General features: G+C 47.2%; 1 protein-coding gene across 4 annotated transcripts in view; it reads left to right on the plus strand.

Annotated features, from left to right (window-relative positions):
- LOC112260775 (latent-transforming growth factor beta-binding protein 1) overlaps positions 1-23,177 on the plus strand; it is a 130,012-nt gene that overhangs the window by 47,205 nt on the left and 59,630 nt on the right. For all 4 annotated transcript variants that reach the window (XM_042323618.1, XM_042323622.1, XM_042323619.1 and 1 more), the window contains exons 5-9: positions 5,134-5,301; positions 14,116-14,319; positions 14,513-14,808; positions 15,757-15,856; positions 20,627-20,710. In XM_042323618.1, the coding sequence (XP_042179552.1) occupies positions 5,134-5,301; positions 14,116-14,319; positions 14,513-14,808; positions 15,757-15,856; positions 20,627-20,710 (852 nt within the window). The remainder of the gene's footprint in view (positions 1-5,133; positions 5,302-14,115; positions 14,320-14,512; positions 14,809-15,756; positions 15,857-20,626; positions 20,711-23,177) is intronic.

Genomic DNA, 23,177 nt, shown 5'->3' on the forward strand with positions numbered 1-23,177 from the left:
AATTAAATGACAGAGCAAGGTGATACACTGTGTCATCCAACAGAGAACCCCTCAATTGCTGAAACAACAAGTGTGACAGACTGATATGAATGGGAGAGGCCATCTCCAGTCTGCTGAGCTGTTGAATAGCTGTTATCTGCTCCTCTTAAAGCTCCCCCGCTGAATAGCCTTGCGGCCCCTTCATGGAAGACACATTGTCTTCCATTTACACTTTACGATGTGGCCGAACAGTCAAGTGGCTTTTGAAAGTGAGATACATGAATAATGCATGGCTTGTGGTTGGACGCGTTGTGGCTTGGAGGATTTTATGATGATTTCCCATCTCATGGTATGTATTTAAGGTTATACTGTACATCTGATATGCTGTACACCTAGAGGTATACCCTCTACTGTGTTGGCAGAGGATATACATATTTTAACCTCCTGTTAGACTTCCTTAGGTAAGTAAGTCATTTGCTGACCTGGAAGTGAATGGCTCCATGTCCGTCTACCCAGACAGTCTCTGTGCTATAAATGGAGCAGTCTGCAGACACAACAGCCTCCGCTGGTCTCCGTGAGTCTGTCTGCGTCTTCCTCCCTCTCCCCTCCGGGGCCCTTGTGGCTGCAGTCCTCAGCCAGCCCCAGCCTGGCCACAGAGCTACAAATAAGTCCACTCTCATACATCTCCAGTGTGGGACCATCAGGGATATGTCCAGGCATCAGAGAGGAGAGGAGAGGAGAGAGGAGAGAAGAGAGAGAGAGAGAGAGAGAGAGAGAGAGAGAGAGAGAGAGAGAGAGAGAGAGAGAGAGAGAGAGAGAGAGAGAGAGAAACATAGATGGTGAGGAGGGGAGACGGAAAGAGGGGACGAAAGGGGAAATACAGTAGCAATGCGAAGTTCGGCTCTTTTTACGGACTTTACTGATTTTTTCAACTCTTTCTGTTAAAAAAAATATTAAAACATTTGACTCATTTCTTTAATTTGTAATGCCAAGAGCACGCAGGACCCCCTACCGATGAACAAGAAAGAGTCGTGACTCTACAAGCCTCTCGTTCTCTATAGGGGTATTAGAGCTGTCATTTGTGACTGAGACTTAGAAAAGTGTGCTTCAAACAATGTACCGTTTTGATTGGTAGGCATAAAAATATGATTATTTCTCTAACTTTGAAACGATGTCTTTGGGGCCGCAATTGGACTACATTGTGGACTAGTCTTGGCAGAACACAATGCTTGACTGCAGCGAGGGAAATAAGCACGATATCGTTTGCGAACTGCAGCAGCCCCTTAAACGATTAGTTCTCGAGTTTGAGTTTATTGAGCTGAACATCAATAACATTCAATAATCAATGAGTTGCATTCGTTCTTGGACCATGTGATCAATGATCAGTTCGAACTTGTATTTGTCTTCTCTATGCTGCCTGCAGCATTAGTTGGTTGGAGCACGTATCCAGAGCCACTAAGCCGGAGGAGGGCGTATTAATCCCAGGTCAAACAAACAAAGTAAAATGAGTGAATCATGACTCTTGAGTCAGTAAAAAGTGTAATTCAAAAAATATTGAATTGTTCACAAACTGCACATCACTAAGACACAGTAGAGGTCTTAAAAGGAAAATGAATGCACCTGTACAAGGGCACAATATAACCCCAGCCCCTGCCCCCCCCATGCCCCCTGCCTCCTGCCCCCTGCCTCCTGCCCCCATGCCTCCTGCCCCCTGCCTCCCGCCCCCATGCCTCCTGCCCCCTGCCCCCATCCCCTGCCTCCTGCCTCCCGCCCCCATGCCTCCTGCCCCCTGCCTCCCGCCCCCATCCCCATGCCTCCTGCCCCCTGCCTCCCGCCCCCATGCCTCCTGCCCCCTGCCCCCTGCCCCCTGCCCCCTGCCCCCTGCGCTCCTGCCCCCTGCCTCCTGCGCCCTGCCCCCTGTCTCCTGCCCCCTGCCTCCCGCCCCTGCCTCCTGTGCCCTGCCCCCTGTCTCCTGCCCCCTGCCTCCCATCCCCATGCCTCCTGCCCCCATCCCCTGCCCCCTGCCTCCTGCCACCTGCCTCCCACCCCCATCCCCATCCCATGCCTCCTGCCCCCTGCCTCCCGCACAAAACGCTTTACTCCATCTTGCAAAACACTTACAGTAGATACACTGCCTATGTTACAATGAATGGCGCCTCAGGCCTTCAGCTCCCCATTGGTAGGGATGTCACTGTTGGCTTTAGCCCAGTGTGCGGTGGTGTTGGTGTGCTACCTGACTGATGGAGTAGCAGACAGGGGAGAATGTTTGTGCTCCTAAATCGCTAGGCTTGCAGCCTTCCTGTCAGCCCTGTCCCACCCAACAGACAGCCTGTCAGCAGCTAGCTATGGTGCCTTGTCTGGGAAAGTCATTCTCCCCGCCGGCCACTGTCCCCCAGCTCTCCCACACAGACAAACTAGGCTCCCGATCTAAGCTGTAGATCGCCGTGTTGGAAGGCTACATGTTTGGCTTCAAAGACTGCTGTCTTCGACCCCATACAGGGAAACATTGGACCAGTAGAGTTCCACCAGGGGAGCTCTAAAGAAGACCCTCTTTTTCCTTGCAGACTCGCTTTCTCCATATCCCCCCCACATCCCTCCAGTCTAGCCTAGCCTGTGTGTTCTCAGCCCCTTCCTCTTGCATCCCCCTGCGTCTTCCATGCTGATTGATGTCTGCGTTCTGTCTGAGACGCCCCTCCAGCTTCTCTCTCCATATGCTCCACAGAGCTGCTCCACAGGGCTGGAGAAGTCTACCGTGTCGTGCGAAGGATCTGCTTACATACGGAGGCAGCTCTTATGGAGGCAGAAGAGGGATAGAGGGATGAAGACGGACATGTTTTTATCACTGTTGAGGCCAGGGACTCCAAGCTGTGTCAGAGTAGTTAAGGCATGTGTTGAACATGGTGCAGGGGGGCTGTCCGACGACAGCAGAGCCTTCTATAGATCTCTATGTGCTAGGGAATGTGATCTGTTTCCAAGGCTTCTCCTGTCCATACTTCTCTATACCCCCTGTCAACGGTGATACCCAGGCCTTCTCTGAATGAACGCGGTTGTGGTAGTAGCTTAATCGCCCAGAAAGCCCAGAAAGTAAAGAGCTACACACTACTGGGAGGTAACGGCCAAATGAATGCTCAGCCCCCAGAGAGAAACCAGTACATTTTTGGCTCACGGTGTGATGAGGTCGATGGAGGCAAACCCGGCATAATTACAGTGAACGCTAGAGTGCAGAGAGACTGAACGACGTGAGAGGCGATGTCTAAAAAGGGACACTCCGCTGGCCCGAACTCTGCGTAGTCTGGAGCGATGGCGCAGCGTAGCAGACACAGGAAGCCCTGGTGTGACACGGGGGATTATACTGTAGGTAAAGAACGCAGGACCTCTCAGCAGGCAGCAGGCAGTTTGATGGAGAGGTTGACGGTTCTCATGTGTAGGCCCCTACCAGGAGCCAGAGCCTGAGTGGAGCCTGATATGTCTATAGGGTCTTAAAGGAGCAGAGCAGGTTGTTAAAGCAGGCCTTTCCCCCCATCGGCTCTCCCATGCCAGCATAAGTCAGAGCAATGCTCCTTCCTACATGGGAACGGCGCTCCTTCCTTCTACTTGGAAATGACATTTGGCAAACTTGTCTTTTAAATACTATGTCTATTATGTACATAATACAGTTGGCTCACGTTTAAAACCAACTGTCTATTAGTCCTTGGCTTTTGACTACATCATATTAGTTCCCCTTTATGTCCACATCTTTTTTTTTCATTTTATGGCAAATATTTAGGCGGCCCAAAAGTCTGTAATCCAGTGGTTTTGCCTGCTTTCTGGTTTAGAGGAAAAAGCCCTCTCTCCCCTTGGCCATGCTCCCTGCATCTCTGCCCTGTCTGGTGTGAACAGCTGACAGCCGCAGACGAAATGTTGAGCTCAGGAGTCTGGGGTTTTGGGGAAGTTTGGACGGGTGGGGGTGGGGGGGGGGGGGGGGCATGCAAAGTAGTAAAGACAGGATGTAGAGAGAGACGTTGGTGAAGGGAAAAGGAAGATGTGAATGGGAGAAAAAAAAGGAAGGGGAGCTGAGGAACTTTCTATAAAGACGTGTGTCACTGAATGCAGAAAAGTAGAAGGGGAAAGGTTGGAGGAGGCTAGTCTGGGAAGGGATGCGGTAAACCTCGTACAGATGTTTGTGATCAATACTCTTCTCTCTGTCTCGCTAGTCTCCTTCTCTCTCTCTCTCTCTCCCTCCCCCTCTCTTTCTCTGTCTGTCTGATATGAGGGCTGGGTTTGGTGGTGAGGGAGGAAGGGGAGAGGATAGGCGAATGGGCTGATAGTTTCTATCTCGGTGTAGTGGGTAGCCTGTGACTTCATCCTAAAGTGCAGAGAGGGAGAGAGAGAGAGGAGGTGATCTTAGGAAGAGACACAGCAAAAGCATTTTGGGAGAACTTTCTTTCGGACAGAGGTGCCAAAGACTTAGAACATTTGCTAGGTGGGAGACAGGAAAGAAAGGGAGGGAGAAAGTGAGAGAGAGAAATAAGAAGAGGGAGGGGGGAGGCTGAGAAAGGGAGGGAGAAAGTGAGAGAGAGAAATAAGAAGAGGGAGGGGGAAGGCCGAGAAAGGGAGGGAGAAAGTGAGAGAGAGAAATAAGAAGAGGGAGGGGGAAGGCAGAGAAAGGGAGGGAGAAAGTGAGAGAGAGAAATAAGAGGGAGGGGGGAAGGCAGAGAAACCAGGGCCGACTACACCGCCATGCCCACTCGTTGTGCGTCTTGGAATAAAGCATGGCATTGTGATCTGCCAATACCCACCTCTCAGGGAACTTGACTTTTGATGAAGAATTGGAGTGCATCCCAGAGTTTTGTTTGCTGAGCTCTCTCTCCCTCTGTTTTTTCTCTTTCCCTCCTCATGTTTCAGAGACGCCACCGGATTTAGAAGCAGTGGGAGAGAAAGAGAGAGGGAATGAAAGAGAAAGATAAAAGGGGAAAGGAGAGACACAACGGGGGTATATGTGAATAGAGAGGACAACAGTCCTTTCAGTTATTGTTTTGACTGAACTCGTTGTTCGTGATCATCTGTGACAGGCCACTCAAGGTGTTACTGACTAACCAATGGATACAAGACTGACTAGACTCTCCCTCCCTTCCCTCTTCTTTCTGATGGTGTGCTGTGCGTCCCGGCTGGCAGTGGGGAACCACACGGGACGGATCAAGGTGGTCTTCACACCCACCATCTGCAAAGTGACCTGCACAGGGGGGCGGTGCCAGAACAACTGTGAGCTGGGCAACACCACCACCATCGTCAGTGAGAACGGCCATGCCGCAGACACCCTCACCGCCCCCAACTTCAGAGTAGGTGAGTGATCTCTGGTCCAGTTTATCATCACCCTTCCCCCAATCTGCTTCCGTCTTGTGTTCATCCAATGTGGTCACTGTCTTGTGTCTGGTGATTAATGCGGTAGAAAGCATCCGGCTTCAGGGTGGTTTATTATGTTGTGTGTGTTGGTGCGTGTGCGCATGATCTGCGTTCTGTATGAGGTGTGAAACTATTTTGATGATTGATGTTTACATTATGTGCCGACTGTATTTTCCTGCATAAACGTGTAGTATCTGATTTACATGCTATATACCAGGGATTATCAACTGGATTCAGCCGCAGGACGATTGTTTCTCGAGCGGATGGTCAGGGAGCCAGAATATAATCACAAATCATTTGTATACTGCACATTGACCGCAAGAAGCCCAGACAGATATCAAATTTGACTAAAACATAATCATTTCAAACCTTGCTTACATTTTCATACGATCTCAAAATGTAAATCACTTGGAGATGATTTCCTGGTGTTTTTACAGTATTTGATGTCCATCAATGATGGTCAGAAAACTTGGGGGGCCAAATAAAATCATTCGCGGACCAAATTAGGCCCGCGGGCTGCCATTTGGGGAACCCTGCTATATGCAAAATATAATAGTGACTGTTCCAATACAGGATCACAAAAGGTGGGTGTTCCTTAATGTGTTGCACAGACCCTGAAAAAGTCTAGTATGTTAATCTGTCTCAATCCTTATACGGAGCTCACCACTGTCTGTTGCCCCTTGCTCTTGACACAGACATGTGGGAAAACCCAAAGAAAACCCATTCCTGTCTGACTCAGCAGCAAACGCAGATAGGAGAGCGCTCGCTCTGCTTCTGTGACTTTAATCATGTTTACATACTGCTTTACTCATCTGATATTTAGAAACTGTATTCTGTTTTACTGTATTTTAGTCAATGCCACTCCGACATTGATCGTCCTAATATTTATATATTTCTTAATTCCATTCTTTTACTTTTAGATTTGTGTGTATTGTTGTGCATTGTTAGATACTACTGCACTGTTGGAGCTAGGAACACAAGCATTTCTGCTACACCCACAATAACATCTGCTAAATGTGTGTACGTGACCAATACCATTTGATTTGATGTTGTTACTCAGTTTGTGGTTCAAGATACTTTCTTTAATCATCACTAAATGCCTATATCATGTTGTGAAGTGCATGCAAATTTAGCAGCTTAACTTGCCTTTTCCTGCTCTTTGTGCAGATCTGCAGTCTCGAGCGTTGCTCTGTCCGTGTGACTGTCTCTTTAAATGAGAGCACCTGGCGCAGTATCAGCCTAATGTACCCGTCGAGGCATGCAGTCTGTCCCAGGCCGGCTCTTCCCTACATGCTCAGAGCCAAGAGAGCTATTAAGTAGCACAGACGAGAGCCTAAAAAAAGGAGAGCAACGTTTCATTTACAGTATGCGGGCCCATCTCCAGCAGCAGAGATGGAATAAATCCCATGGTTGTTTATCATACCTGAGTGATGAGAAAGAAGGAGGAGGAGGGAGAGTGTTGCTTCATAGTAACAAAAAGGGGGGAATGTGTCCCTGCTTGCTACAGGGTGTTGGCTAATTAACACGCTTACCAAGCCCATAACAAGCTTAAGTTGTTTTGTGATTTGTGACTCATTTATCCAGGGCGAGTTGCAACTGTTCTTTTTACCCACTTAACACGGTACTAAATGCCTGTTGGAGGCTCTGCAAAGGAAAAATGTATTTTACAGTCCTGTGGAAAGAGGGTTAGATCATAGTGGTGGGTTGAACTGTGCTGTTCTTACGACATTTTGTGCAATTAAAACACAATACATCCTTTGAGAATATGATAGGAATAATTTGATGATGTGGGTTGGATTGGGGAAAACAAAGGCGTTGAGATGAGGGGGGAAAAAACCTGCCGGTGATTTTAAGCATCCGTCTGATTTACAAGCAGCAGCAGTCTCATTTTCTCCACATTCCTTTTTGGGTTGCTGCCCTGCCTAGTCAGCGCTCAGGGCTGGAGGCCTGGTGGTTTTGGGCCGCCATATTACCCTCTGTCGCCGATGGAGACAGCCCCTCAACTCTCCTGCAGTCCAACTCCGCTAGACTTGTTTGTGGAAAGAGAGAAGGACCCAGCTGCACAGTTTACTACTGTACAGTCTACTGGCTGGCAGATTGTATAACGGTCTCGTTCAGTTTCCATATCAGCTCCTTACTGATAACGGAATAACATTTCTCCCTCGCATCCTCTCTCTCTCTCTCTCTCTCTCTCTCCTTTGTCTCTCTCCACTGTCACAGTATTCTATGGGGGATAAGGGATCCTTTCAGAGTGGTGTTTCTTCATACCTCAGTGGTCTTTTTGGCATATTGTGTCCCCAGTTGTGCGCATTGCCTGTCCAAGTATTGTGAGCCTCCTGGATCGGTCCAGGCTTCATATTTAAAAATGGTCACGGCTGCCAGTTCATTTTGTGTGTTAGCTGCGTTCTAGACGATTTCATCAAAATAATTCCTCTGTTTTCCTATTATACGGCCATAGCGGGAATTAATACAAATGTATCAGCGTCTCATTCTTCTCCTCTTCCTGTTAACCATGTCACTGTACAGTAATTCACTTTCCACACGCTTGGCGATTGGCCACTGGGCTTACTCTTGCAATTATCACTTTCCTCTCTCTCAACCAATGAGTGTAAACCTTGGGATGTATTTATATGTCAACTTCCCCATGTTCTCTCATATTTGCTGTTTTTCAGCAACAGTTGTCGACAACCATCCCCCTCCCCACCACCGGCTATACTACCCTTAAAGAGATACTTCGGGATATTGGCAGAGTCAGAGGAACTGATGGATACCATTTGTATGTATTTGTGTCCAGTAGGAAGGAAGTTGGAGGTAGTTTTGCGAGCCAATGCTAACTAGCGTTAGTTAGCAATTGTACTAGCGCTAGTTAGCAACTTCCTTCAAACTGCATTCCTCAGAGACAAGGCCATATCCCAAACTATTTAATACAATTCTATTTTGCAATCTGTCTCTGTTGTTAAACCTGTACTCGATTGAACTCAAGATGGAGGTGAGATGGAGGGAAGCATTTTATATATACCCCTTTTCTTCACACAGCACCTCTACAAATACACGACATGGCCAAAAGTATGTGGACATCCCTTCAAATTTGGGGATTCAGCTATTTCAGTCACACCCGTTGCTGACAGGTGTATAAAATCGAGTACACAGCCATGCATTTGCCATAGACAAACATTGGCAGTAGAATGGCCGCAACTGAAGAGCTCAGTGACTTTCAACGTGGCACCATCACAGGATGCCACCTTTCCAACAAGTCAGTTCCTCAAATTTCTGCATTGCTAGAGCCGCCCCGGTCAACTGTAAGTGCCGTTATTGTGAAGTGGAAACGTTTAGGAGCAACAATAGCCCAGCCGCGAAGTGGTAGGCCACACAAGCTCACAGAACGGGGCCGTCGACTGATGAAGCGCGTAGCAAGGTAAAAATTGAAGCAACATCAACACAAGAACTGTTTGTCGGGAGCTTCATGAAATGGCCAAGCAGCCGCACACAATCCTAAGATCACCATGCAGAATGCCAAACATTGGCTGAAGTGTTGTAAAGCTTGCCGCCATTGGACTCTGGAGCAGTGGAAACGCGTTCTCTGGAGTGATGAATCACGCTTCACTATCTGGCAGTCTGATGGATGAATCTGGGTTTGGCGGATGCCAGGAGAACGCTATCTGTCCCAATGCAGTGCCAACTGTAAAGTTTGGTGGGGAAGGCCCTTTCCAGTTTCAGCATGACAATGCCTCCGTGCACAAAGCAAGGTCCATACAGAAATGGTTTTGTCGAGATCGGTGTGGAAGAACCTGACTGGCCTGCACAGAGCCCTGACCTCAACTCCTTCGAACACCTTTGGGATGAATTGGAATGCTAACTGCGAGCCAGGCCTAATCGCCCAACATCAGTGTTCGACCTCACAAATGCTCTTGTGGCTGAATGGAAACAAGTCCCCGCAGCAATGTTCCAACATCTAGTGGAAAGCCTTCCCAGAAGAGTGGAGGCTGTTATAGCGGCAAAGAGGGAACCAACTTCATATTAACGCCCATGATTGTGGAATGAGATGCTTGACGAGCAGGTGTCCGCATACTTTTGGCCATGTAGTGTATGTCCCATTTCAGGGAAGAGGTAAAAAAAGAAGCCGATAGATTTCCCCGGCTCTCAGGACAATTTCCATAAATGTTCTAATTCCTCAGGTAACCTGTTCAGTTTTTACAGAGGTGAGAAGGACCGGAATGGAGGGGTTCCCATTCCATTTTTTGGACGTCCATGTTGACTTTGGGTGGAGGTAGTTGTCTGGAGGCCTATGTGTCTGGAGTCCTGCATGAGACTTGATTAATGAGCATTACATACTAATAGTGCGTTTAGGCTTTCACTGGACCAAAGGAGTGTAATCAGGTGTTTGGTCGGTGCCTAATTGAAAGCATGTGAGGCTCCCAGGGAAAGAAACAAGTCTGCAGCTCTCTCTCTGTCTGCCTTGTAAAGGAGAGTGCCAGGTATTTAACTGAAACACTTTCACTGAGTTTTATAGGCTCCCTTCGCTCCCACGTACGCAAGTTATGGCTGGGTGATCATCTGGTGAAGAATAAAACCTGTAGCTATGGAGGAAGGGGAGAGTCCAGCGGTTGCCAGTGGCGGAGCGTGCTGGAGAGTTTATGAGCTGTGCAGCTCCAGCCTTATATGGAGCTGGAGATGGCTGGAGTCAACTGCTCCTCTGGTATCTGCCATTTCCTCCTTGTCAGATTTCATTAGTTTATAATCACCGCACTGTCATTTCCTCCCTCCAAGTTTTGTTTTCTTCTTTGTAGATTGCATTTTTTTTAGTCATCCCTACCTGGGAGGCAGGGAAGCGCTGCCCTGTTTTTACAGTCTGTGGATGGGCTGCCTGCGGTGGAGTGGGAAGCGATGGGGGCTTCTCTGGTTGCCAGATCCTGTGCCCGCAGTAAACACCAGGCACTAGCCTCTCTCGTGAGTCTAGGGTTGCCTTGTCTGGGCCAACCTGCCTCACTGCTCTAACCACTAAGTGGGATTTTTCTGTGAAATGCCAGACACCACGTCTTAAAATCTCATTAGGCACCCAGGGGCCCTACACTGTGTTGCTGCTGACCCAGCCTCCTCTAATCACACATCCCTGGCCCGCGGAAGGAGCACAACAGCCTGCATTAATGAACAACTTCCAGGGCTCCAGGGCTCCGGTCGTCCCTCTCTTTCCCTCTCTCACTTTCCACTCTCAACCATTTAGTGGATGAGGAGGAAATTAGTCAGTGTGGTTGTGTGTGTGTTCGTCAGGGGCGCAACTTTGGCTTTAGAAGTGGGGGGGACATAATTATTATTTTTATTTTTTTCATTATCCAGTCGGATAAACACGCCAAACAGCCTACCGACCTCTCGGAGGCGTCTGCGTGGTCCTAAAGCTCACCATTGCCTCGTTTGGATCACATTCCAGTGATAAAACTGGGGGGGGGGGACAAAAATGCAATTCCAGAATGTATGGGGGACATGTCTCCCCCGTCTCCAGTGAAAGTTGCGCCCTTGCCGTTGGGGTATTTGTGTTAACTGTATCTGTGTACATCTGTGTGTGCGTGTCCACAGTCCACCAGGTGAAATAGTCTCCTTAAACTCTTTTACTCTGTGGTAGTCAAGAGGAAACATCTGGAGCGCATAAGACTGTGGCTGATTTTGGAACTGAGGTACTGAGGTCACTCTCTCTGACTCAGCTGATTAAGGCAATTTAGGCAGTTCATATTTTAAAAACCTTTGCAGTGATCATAAAACCAAACCATGTACATTGTATCACTGCTGTTATGACATGTTGACATTGCTATTAATTGTACAATTTTTTTTTTTTTAAGAATATTGAATATTTTGTGACTACTACGATGTGTGGATTAATTTCGCTTGAATGCTCTTACATTGATTTCCCTTAAGTGGCTTTCTATCAGAGGTCAATCAGATCAGCTCTGATAAAGTTAAATGGCTGTTTGAAAGAGTGGCACTTCCCTTCCCACCCTGTGATGTTTTGGCACACACAGCTCCAGTAGCTTGTTTTCCGCCCACAACACGATGAGTGTGTAACCATTATGGTGTGGTTAGTGGTTCTAGGGGATGGGTTGACAAAACACGTTCTATCAGATGAAGTTGGGTGGTTTTGGGGGCCATTCACCCCGGTAAGCAGTCTATGTAGTTATGATCTCATTAGGCTCTGGGAACCACAGCTGTGGCTTCTGGTGGAGGCTCTATGACATCATACTGAGGGCTGCGGAGGAGGAGGGCAAACCGGATGTCAGTCAACAAGAGACACAGTTACTCATCACATTAGGCATTGTGATTGACATTTTTAATGCGCGAATGAACCTCATTCAAAGAGACTGGAGGTGTCGGGTCACGTGGTCAGGAAAAATGACCGACCCTACGTACTCATCCAATTCGGTTTGATTTGGGTCCCACCAAACCCATGATTATCATGTGTAGATCCTGCTCTGTTCAAATGACCAGTCAGTACAAATGTGGCAAACGGCTTGTCAACCAGTTTGATTAGCCATATATACTCTCTCAAAGCACATTTTACATCGATGCTGTCTCTTCCAGACACCCCATATGTAAACAATAACCTGTTGTCCCTGAGATGCCTTTGCATATCAAACAGGATGTCACCTGATGCTCCTAAATGCCACCAGCTGCATGGTAATGACATGGGTCAGACCTGGGAGGGGACTGGTGCTGGGGAAGGGCAGAGTCAGAGAGGACTTCAAACAGAACTCTAGAGCAGGTCCCTGTATGGGCCAGATAGGATCAGAGGCAGCCGGAATGTGAGGTTTGGGAGCGGTGTTGTAGTCACCATAATGAGAGGGTTGGGGAGAGGCAGATTTATTACAGCTGTCATTGTGTCACCGCTGCAAATGCTAACAAACCTTGCCTGTCCCTTTTCTAGGAAAAACACACTAAATGAAAGGAGAAAAACGTGGATACAATATGTGTGCAGTATGGTAGTGACCCGGAGGCACTGAACACAAAGACTATAGGTCAAAGGGCAAAGAGCTACTATAGGAATGTTGTTGCTATAGATGGATCATGTATAACTTTCGCTATAATAAACTCGAATGCCTCTTTCAAGGAATTTGGAACACCATTTTCATTTTGAAACACTAGCGCGAGGCTAATGTCTACGGTTGCCTCTGAAGGTCTGAAAAGTGTGTGATTTACATCAGAACACGTAACACCACCAGGAATTTCTGCTGTGTGTCTTTGTTTGCTTTACTACAACGTGCAATAGAGTGCCAGAAGAGGTGTGATTACTAGTTCTCTCTCTCTCTCTCTCTCTCTCTCGCTCAATTGAGCAATCGACTCGCGGTTTGCTGAGGAGATCCCTGCCCTGGTCGAAAGGGCGACAGACCCAGGAAGCCTAGACGGCAGAGACTGTGGTGTTCCCCGTAGGCAGCAGGTATTCCCATTTGAGAGAGAGAGAGCAAGAGAGAGAGACCGCCTCTCTGTCTGCTGGTTGGACTGACAGCTTGATTCATGCTGGCGACCCACACGCCATTGACAAATATTTCAAATACACTGGGGGGGGGGGGGTTCAGTTCCCTCAGACCTTTTCAGAGGGCGGCTCGGCAAACAAACCCTCCACAGAAGGTCCTTCAGCCTCGCAATTATTGAAACTTACTGCCTGAATGGGAGCCTTTAATGTTCTCCTTTAGATTCTATATTTCTCATTTGTTTTTGTTTCTTTAAATCTGGCGTGTGGTGCGTGGTGAGCTGAAGGGTGTGGTGGCATGTGTGGCGCGTGCGGAGACTAGCTGGAGATATGAAGAAATTCCTTTGTGGATGAATACGCCTTGGGTGACTGACAACTCTGAGACAGAGAGAGAATGTGAAAAGTGAGACTGTAGGTGTGAATGATGGGTTGAGAGAGATAGTAAAAAAAATAAAAAAGGGGTGAATGGAACACTTACTCAATTCTGAGTATGAACATCAAGGCATTTCTGTGTCATTGCCCCCTCTGGAGAGTAATACTTTCCTGGTCACACCTCTGTCATTTGGTTTGGGTCTTAGCCTCAAGCAGCCTTATCTGGGCCTGAAGTCTCCCTCAGAACCATGCTGAGCTCTTCATGACTGTCAGAGTCCGGATGGAAAACACACCCTAGGGCTGAATACATGAATACATCACAGGCTCCTCAATTAATCCAGGTTTGCTGAGGAATTATGCAGTCTCCAGACATAATGGATCATTTGCCATCCACCTCCTTGCTTCTTTGTGATGAATATTGATGGCGGGGGAGCCAGGCAGTGTTTGGACACTGAGCTGAATGTGTAATGGCGTAGAACCCCGGAAGACGAGGACGGAGATGTGAACGATGGCTGAACAACACAGGCTTTGTTCTCCTGGGTCTGGATGGATCCATCATGCTTTTTAATGTTGCAGCTTGTGATTCCGGCTTCATATCTTTGTGTGCCAAAGCACAAACCTCCTAGAGGAGGTCTTTGGCATATGGACGCTGGAGTGGGAGAGAGAGAGAGAGCACTCAGAGAAGAAAACAATATTGGAAGACGATAACTCTTGGAGAAATGTCAAACAAAGTTCATAAACAGTGGTTGTTTTGTCTACTTGCTCTTTATTTAAAGGTTGATCAGCCTCCAAGTTAAAAAAACGTTTCCAACAATAAACTGCTGTGAAATGCTCAGAGTGTGTGTGTGTGTGTGTGTGTGTATTATCATTGGGTTCGCTGTCACCTGTGGACACAGCTGGCTAAACTTCACGTTCTTTGTGTTCTTCAGTGGTATGCCATCTTCCCTGCATGAATGGAGGGAAGTGCAGTGCCAGGGACAAGTGTCAGTGCCCGCCTACCTTCACAGGGAAGTTCTGTCAGATGCCTGTTCAGAACGGGAATGGGCAGCAGCGCCAGAATGGACAGCAGCAGACGTCCCAGATTCACTCCACTCACACTCTGCCGCTCACCTTCAGCAATGGACAGAACCCTGGTAAGATAGAGTCCAGAAACATGGAGTTAAGGATGATTTTTTGAAAATGTTAGTTTTTCATCCACAGGCATAGAGGTACAAAAACGAAGGAGTATCCAGTAAGTGTACATCCAGTAAGTGCAGTCGGGGAACATTAAGTTGCTCTTTTCAATAACTTTAACCCAACGTTTCCTCTTTCCCTTGTCTCCCCTAGTGAAATATGCCCCCAGCATCGTGAACATCCACGTGAAGCATCCCCCAGAGGCCTCGGTGCAGATCCACCAGGTCTCCCAGCTGGATGCCAATGGGCAGAAGGTGAAAGGCAATGGGCAGAATGGCCACTCCCAGACCCAGTCCCACTACACCTACCACCACTCAGAGAGCAGCCAGAAGATCCAGCAGCAGGGACACAACATCATCTACCCCAACCTGCAGAGCTACGTACCCCAGTACCAGCCTGTCTCCAACAGCCAGCTGGGACGCTGCTTCCAAGAGACCACTGGCACACAGGTCAGAGAGGGACTAGGGGGGAGGGGAGGGATGGAGAGAGAGGAGGGATGGAGGTGAAGAGTGGGGTAGAGAGAGGAAAACTGGAAGTGTTGAGAGTGCAGATTGAGAGTATTGGAAGACAAGTTAGAGAAGGACAAGGGGAAAGGTGGGGGTTGGAGAAAGAGAGTGGAAATAAGAGGGGGAGAGTTTGTTAGGATTTGTGGTTAATGAGTACTGCTTCAATGCCAGCCATTTATCATTCTTTGCATTGGAAAAACTACAATCAAAGTAGCTGTTTGTGCATCAAACTAATCTACGCTAATCTAAATTGATGTGTGTTTAAAGGGGGGGGAACAACCATGCCTCAATTTATATCAATGCAGGTGTAAGAGCCTTCCTGTCATTTTTCAGCCTGCTTTATACCCAGAGAATAAAGATCTTATCAACACCAAGCAACTTTTCCCATCTTAGAAATAGTCCCTTAACCCAGGTCAGTGCTTAAATACATCCAAAGTTATTAGCAGCATTGGCAACTCGCCCATCTTATCCACTCCAGATCACCATTCAATTTGGTTTGCATTTTGCAGTCAAATGGACGTTGTGGTGATAAGGCTCCATCAGCAGGCGAGGCGCCGACGAGTGTTCCCTTATCAGTGTGTGTCCATCTGAGGGAGGCTTGGCGACAGGATGTGTTCTATAATAGAGCCGTTCTGTCTGAGAGTTGGAGTTGGAGTGACAGATGGGCATTGTGTGATGCTGATGGCTCACAAGCCCATGTCGTGAGGCGTTGTTGTGCAGCTTTTTTTCATTACTTCAGCCAGCCAAATAGAGGAATATGAGGGAGTTTTCTCCCGGCTGAAAATACTGAACTCGCTCACTCAGTCTTTCCCTCTGCTGTTTCTTCCCTCTCCCTTTCTCTATTTCTCTCTCTCTTTCTCTCTTTCTCTCTCTTTCTCTTCTAAATGCCAGTGTGGCAAGGCCCTCCCTGGTCTCAGCAAGCAGGAGGAATGCTGTCAGAGCATCGGAACATCCTGGGGGTTCCACAAATGCCAGAAGTGCCCAAAACCATGTAAGTACCAGTGTAAAACAAGTAACACTCTTTGACCGGTGTAGATTATAATGCTTGGCCTTTATCAGAAGGCGAATGGGGAGTGAGAGAGACTGTCGCGGGATAGACAGGCAGCGACAGAGACATATGAACTGTACACCCAATTAAGGACGTCTCAGCCCAATGAAATTTCTCTCAGCTTATGTGAGTGCTGCGTGGCTATTTGCTGCCGAGACACACTAGTTGAAGATAGATCCGGTAATGCACCTTACTGGCACTGTGGAAGCAGTTTACTGGCATGTGCAGTTTCTCACTTCCTAACTGCTTCCAAGAAAATGTGTTTTTTTGTGTCGAGACAATCAACACATTGGAACCCGGCTTCTGCCAAAAAAAGGAGGGGTAATGGTTTTTCACAGAGAATGACAGAGAAGGGGGCAGAAGGATATGATGGGCGGGTGTGGGGGGAGTTGGAGAAATGGTAGAATTCAGTGAAGACACGCAAGTGTGAATGTGCTGACTCACATAGCAAACAGACCCAGACCAGACACAGACCCACAGTTATGTTCCAACAACCGGACCCCTGGTGTCCAGTCCACGGACTCACCTCATGGTAATCCTCTAATAACTTTCTTGTGACCTTTTACACTCGTGGGAATTGGCCTATATGGGTAGGGCTAAATGTTCATGTTTATTGCAGAAGAAGTATGAAAAGCATATGCCGGCATGGTAGCAATTGAAACGGAACAGTTTGGAGATGATGGGAAAATGATTAGGCCAAAGTTGAGGACACAACAGTTCACCTGGGACACAAAACTGAATCCAAATATCACACTGTTGATTTTACGCACATTTTACACATACGGTACTTTTCATCGCGTTTGTTGATAACGAAATCTGAAAATGCTCTGGATACATTCAGTAACATGATACGAATATTCCTGGAAAATGTGGCGTAGGTGCGACATAAGACCAAAAAACGTTACACGGGTTTGAGTGAGAGGACTAACTGGTGTCTCCAAGTGGCAACACACACCTCTCCAAAGTGTGCACAGTTCCTAAATAATTTCAATGCACTTTTATGACTTAAAGAATAGTCTTCAACTATAAGGTGCTTTTGGGCTCTTCTAGCTGTGCTGTTGAGGAACTAGAGGAAGCACACTTGTAGTTGTTTTGTTTGGAACACAACCCTGCGTCCCTGCCATCACACAGTTACTGTTGTTGTTTAAGCAATCCAAAAACGGCCCAGAAACATGACCAGCTATAAGCAATACAATACCACCTTCCAGTGTTAGGCTTTCACAGGGCAATTCAGAGAAACAGATTGTCACTTTGGTGCTGATAGAAAGGAGTCATGAGTGCATTCAGGTGTGTGCTCTGCGGCAGATTTTCTTCACAACAGACAAACGTAGGCTCATTCTGTTCAGAAATGGCATTGGGTTTGTCATCTTGTAACTGTACATCTAACACAGTGATAACACATTTTTCTGACACTGTATATGACACGAGTTTTAGGATATGGAAATGTGAAGTGCACATTTTTACTCACGGGTGTTTGGCTTGCTTGTATAACTTCACAGCAGTATTTATTCTAATCCTCAATGTCTCATCTTTCAAAACACAACGAGGCATCTTCATTTACAGCATGTCCCTCACTCAGACAACAACAATGTTTTATAAAGTTGCCCAATTAGCGGGAGGGACGGGGGGGCGTCTTCTTGTCGCTTGCGGTGCTCAAATTCAGAACGGCTGTCAGTCAAAACCCATACAACGCTGTGAAGCGCAGAGCCTGATCTCTGGCGTCATTTATACTATACAGCCACTGCGTTCTAATTTAGGGGCTTATCAGTGCCCAAATCTGCAATTATCAACCCGTATACGGGCACAAGTGGAAAGGGCTACAATAGGTGAAAATCGTTCCCTCTAATACCCCTAGACGAGCGTTACAACATTGCCGTGCTTGTATCATCCATATTTGGTGAAATAATGATTTGTACAGACCCAGACTGAAACCCAGACATAGTATCTTGATCTTTCGCCTTTTTGTGTTTATAGTTCTGGAAAATGTTGAACTATGCTGGGATGCTAAAAAAAATATGCTAGGAATGAGAAATTGGGAGATCTGTTTTCAAATGAACATGACACAGCCTCGCTCTCATCACCTGAGACACATTACACAATGTAGCCTAGTTACGGCAAGTAACAACAGAATGACCAGCCCAGTCATTTCAGAGCAGCTGCTCTTCAGGCACTGCTAGCCTACCTCCAATGAAAATCCTAGCTTTGACTTGCCTAGCTAAATAAAGATAAAATACAAAATAATGCACTCTCACGAGTTGCCCAGTCACTTGTATCAGCTGGCAACAGGCAAAATAAAGACGCAGAGTCACATTCATTTGGGAACATAATATGACCCTTGTGTTTATCCAGATTAAAAAAAGGTGTCTGGCTTCTGGCCCTGTGGGTTTATATTGAGAAGAGATCTGTTTAAAAAGAGAAAAAAACCTGGATGTCTCCATATCAGTAGTCTGTGTTCCCACGTGGCTGTCCTGTCTTTCTCTTCCTGGGCTATTTTAGCTTGTTGTTACCCAGTGGGGGAAGGTGAGGCCCATGTTTGCATTAGACCATTCCAACCATCTCCCAAGGGTGCTGCTTAAAGAATGATCTTTGTTTCTTTCGCACCAAAGCTATGGGACCGTTGAGAGCTGGGGGGACTGAGGGGATAGTGGGAGGAGACGGGGGTGGGACGCGGTTAGAGATATGTGTTTTCAGCAATTAACTGGAGGGCGGTGGATATCCTCGCGTGAATAGCTTGCACTCAAGAAGAGCTCATAAAAAAACAACTAATTTGTAACCCAGAAAAAAGCTATTAGTCTGCCTCAATCAGACAGGCATCAAAGTACTCTATGCCCTCAGTGCACTTTGGAGATGAAATAACTACGCTTTAATCATTATCAAATAATCTTATGACAGCTTTTTCATTAACTCTCATTTTATGTCAGGGAGACTTTTCCCTGTTGGGCCTGAGAATCAAGTTTAACTTGGTTAGTTTGTACTCCTGTCTTACCTGACAGGTAGACTCTTTCAAGGTCAGAAATCACCACACATATTTTTCTACCATTACTTCCCTGGTTTCCACACTGAACAAAACCTAAACCCCTTCACCAGTTTGTTCCCAAAAGTCTCCTGTTATTGAGAGGTACAAAGGAGGCACAGTGTACTGACTGGTTGTGTTGGGAGTCAGGAATGGCAGGGGCGTGAGGTTAGTGTTTATGTGTGGGTGCCGTGTTAACAGCCACATTATGCCCCCGGAGACAGTTTTCGCTGTTAAATAGATTGGCTTACGCGCAAACAAACACAGCCTTGTTCCCTGTTGACAAGGCTAGCAAGTTATCAATCTGCTTTTAGGTATTTGGGTGCCACCCTGTCACGGGGCCTGAAAAGCCCTCCATCAGTACTTCCGTCTGCCAGAGTAGATCTAGATTCCCCCTTATTACCGTAAGCAGACTTTGAGTTAACTCTACATCTGCAATCACCCATCAGCATTGAAATGGTTTGATTTATTCTGAGCCAGCGGTACCATGGGCAATGCGGTTTAATGGTTCCTCTTTGAGGACTCTGACTGTGCCCTCGGCCTCTCTTCCTCCCTCATCCCCTGTCAACCCATTGGAACTCAACCAGAGTCTTGATTAACAGATGTCAGCTCCCTTCGTTGAGTTTTTACAATGAAAGCAATTAATGTCAACCTTTGGAAATGAAACAGTAAGGCTACGTGGTGTTTGGCATTTGGAAGCGGAGGTAGGAGGGTGTTTTTGCACAGTGTTCTGTCCTTGAGGCTTGTGTGGCCAGGGATAAGAAAGTTGAATGCATGAGAGGAAGTGTTTGTTCATGGGTTTGATCAGTTGCCGTGCATGTGCACACCACGTGAGAGAAGGGGTGTTTTACCCATATTTTCCCTTTCATTTTGTTTTCATATAATGGATGCTTGTGCCGTCGTTCAACTCAAATCCATGTGGGAGCAGAAATGATTTTATTTTGCCGTGATTCTCATTTCCCCTAGAGGTCAGCTTGAGATCCCTATTCTTGTCCTTTAACAGCTATCAGACAATGCTAGTAAGCTGAGAGGGCTACGTCGGGAGGACCACACCGTGCATTCGTGATTTCAGATCAAAGTGGGATTAAAGCAACCTGTCATCAATCAAAACCAAGTGTGATGGTTTTTATTCTTGGCAGGTTTCCTGACCTCTAGTCTGGAGTCATGATAAACTATGTAACTGTTCTAGGTGACACTTCCAGTGCGATAAACTAAATGGTGTGTGTGTGTGTGTGTGTGTGTGTGTGTGTGTGTGTGTGTGTGTGTGTGTGTGTCTGTGTCTGTGTCTGTGTGTGTGTGTGTTTGCGTGCGTGTGTGCGTGCGTGCGCACGTGTGTGTGTGTTGTACGCATGCATACACGTGTGTCAGATGAAACGCTGGTTCTTACTCAAGGTGTTTGTTTGATGGATCGTGTTTGTGTTGAACAGGTCAGAGTAGAGACTGTCAGAGTGGCCTTCCTCCTTCCTAAACAATTCTGGATGAGTCCTCAAATGCGGTCTACTCGGAAGTCAGAAGGAATCCCCAAAGTATCAGTAGAAAATGCATAATGCATTTGAAAAAACCTTGACATGTCCTCAAACGTGTTCATGTGCGAGAATGAAGCGTATATACTCCACCTACATTTGCTCTGAGCCATATACGCCTCAGAGATGGAATGATGGGCGTCAAAACAAAGAACTCTCTCTCTCTCTCCTCTCCAGCTATTCCTCTGACAGCTGGAGGATCCAGACAGGCGATGGACTGCCCCCAGGGATACAAGCGCATCAACAACTCCCACTGCCAAGGTAAGAGCTGCGGCCCACCTCTAGTTCAACCTTTCTGCGTCGACCCGCTGGCATTGTTTTGCTTGTGTTTTCCCACACAGAGAGCGTTTCTTAGCGTGGAGGAGGGCTTTGCCAAGAGAAATGATTTGTCACCCGCCACATAAAACCCTGCTAGAGAGCAGGGCTGCAAACCAGAAACGGGAATGAATATGCTTCCTTTTGACAATGATATAATTCTCTCGCTTTGTGTTGGTGTCCTGTGCGCTCTTCTCTGCTCTACCCCTTCCTTGGGCGGTGTGGGCCTGTCTACCTGTACACAGCACCCTCTGCTGGTCCCTCACCTTCCGGTCCTCCACAGACTCACTCACTCAGCCAACTCTGAGGCGAGAGAGAATGTATTCTTAATTTACAACCCTAGTGTGCCAGCTGCCATTTGTTGTCTCCCAGAGCTGCCTGAAATCCATCAAGGATTAAAGTTGTTTTTTATTATTTTCTTTCTCCTCCTGACCTGCTCCACTCGCTCGTCAGTGATCAATCCTGCTTTAACAGGACCCCAAACACCATAACAGCCATGCAGGAGAGAGAGGAAAAAAGAGGCAGGTGCCATATTTGATAGATTTCCCTAATCTGTATTGAATTTGAATATGATAGCAAGTGATGACTACAATATATCAGGGCTGGCAGGCCTGACCACTTTCAGGGGAGTCACTCTAAATCAAGCCTGCTCGGCGCCAGCGACTTTTGAACCCACTGTGGCCCAATTCAAATCAAATCACATTTTATTGGTCACATATTTAGCTGATGTTATTGCGGGTGTAGCGAAATGCTTGTCACGAAGGATCCAATTCGGGAAAGTTGTATTTCTGGTTGGAATGCTGGTGAGTTACTGGCACTCTGATAGCTAAATGTTATTTCCGGCTGTATGCACTGATGCAAAAAAAAACATTCTGGGCTAATAATGTAAGAAATAACACACACGCACACAAAAGAAATACTGAAAAGTTGCTGCTAGAAGCAGAGCTGCCTTGCACGTCGGCACCATCTTAAAAGATTCACTCAGCACTCCATTCAAGGGGAGAGAGAGGGAGACAGAGATAGAGAGGGAAAGATGGAGAGAGAAAGAGAGAGAGAAGGCCAGCCTCAGTGTCTGGGTGGGGGCCAATATGGGCCACAGGCCTCTGCTTCAGGGACTTAACTGACTGCTCACTTTTTCAGAAGTAATTTATAACCCGTAACGCTCTCATCATCTCACCTGCAAACCCAGACCTCTGCTCCTCTCCATGGTAGCTGGCTGTTTGAACGGTCAGATCTTACAGAGAGTGGTTTTGTACAGCACTTTGAGATATCAAAATACATTTGATTTGATTTGATTCTGAACTTAGTGAAGGCTTCTCCTTCAAATCGAGCTTGTGGCATTTGTTCGACAATAGCAACTGCCCAACACTTAGTAGACTACATTATTCCACATCATTGAGGAATGATATATTGGAACAGTGGACGGTACATTGAAGACATTGAAGATATCAGGGGACATCATTTGGCATCACTCCCTGCTCTCTTCAAAGGAATCCCATTCGTTGGCAGCACTGGTACTGTCGTGCATGGCACAACCAATAGAGGGCATCTGCCAGGGTTACACTGGTTCGCCATGAAGCAGAGCGCCAGCACGCCGAAGCGTTTGCCAGGCGCAAAGGGCTCTGAAAGGGGAGCTGAGGCCTGCTTGCTGCCTAGTCGGAGAGCTGCCAGGCTGAGGAGAACAGAGCGCCGGCCCAGGGCCCAGGAGCCCAGACTTGGCTATTCCTGTGGAGGTGCTGTGACTCACCCTGTAATCCACCACATCCTGTTCCCGTTATTATTCACCCTTTTTTTTTACAGGGCCGATTTGGATTTCATTTCCAATTTGTTTTCCTTGGAGCGAGGTACGTGTGTTTACTAATCACCAGACATGGTGTGACTGTGTCCAATATAAGATGTGGAGGGAAAAAGAGACAAGGTAGAGGATTGCTTGGCTGGTTTAAAGATGTGTGGAGTCGGTTTGGTCCCGGGTCTGATCCAGGTTCTGATTAAATTCCCGAGTGAGCCATTTGAGTTCTGAAGCGGTGAGGTTAGGGGCAAAGTGTGGTGTTAGGCATGGTTAAGTTCAGTATGATTTCACTTGGACAAGCCAATCTCCCTCCCACATACTCTAGTTTAGCACTTCTCAGGCACTGCTGAATGTTGTGGGGGATAATGCGCAGGTGCGTCCCAGACAGATTATGTGAGTGGAGATGGAGTGGAGCGTGGCCAATTTGACAAGAGCAGGGAGCGAGATTCCCAAAGGCTGGAGCATCTGCCTTCTCGCCCAGCTCCAATTTCACTGCAGTAGTGTTCACTTCAGGAGCTCAGGGAATGCCCGGCGGGGCGTGCGTCTGTAGTCTGATTGTGTGCGGCTGTAAAACCCCTTGCTTTAGCTACTCTCATGGAGTTCGCTAAATATTTTCAGAAAGAA

Source organism: Oncorhynchus tshawytscha, linkage group LG01, assembly GCF_018296145.1.
Source record: "Oncorhynchus tshawytscha isolate Ot180627B linkage group LG01, Otsh_v2.0, whole genome shotgun sequence".
In the NCBI taxonomy this organism is placed as follows: domain Eukaryota; kingdom Metazoa; phylum Chordata; class Actinopteri; order Salmoniformes; family Salmonidae; genus Oncorhynchus; species Oncorhynchus tshawytscha.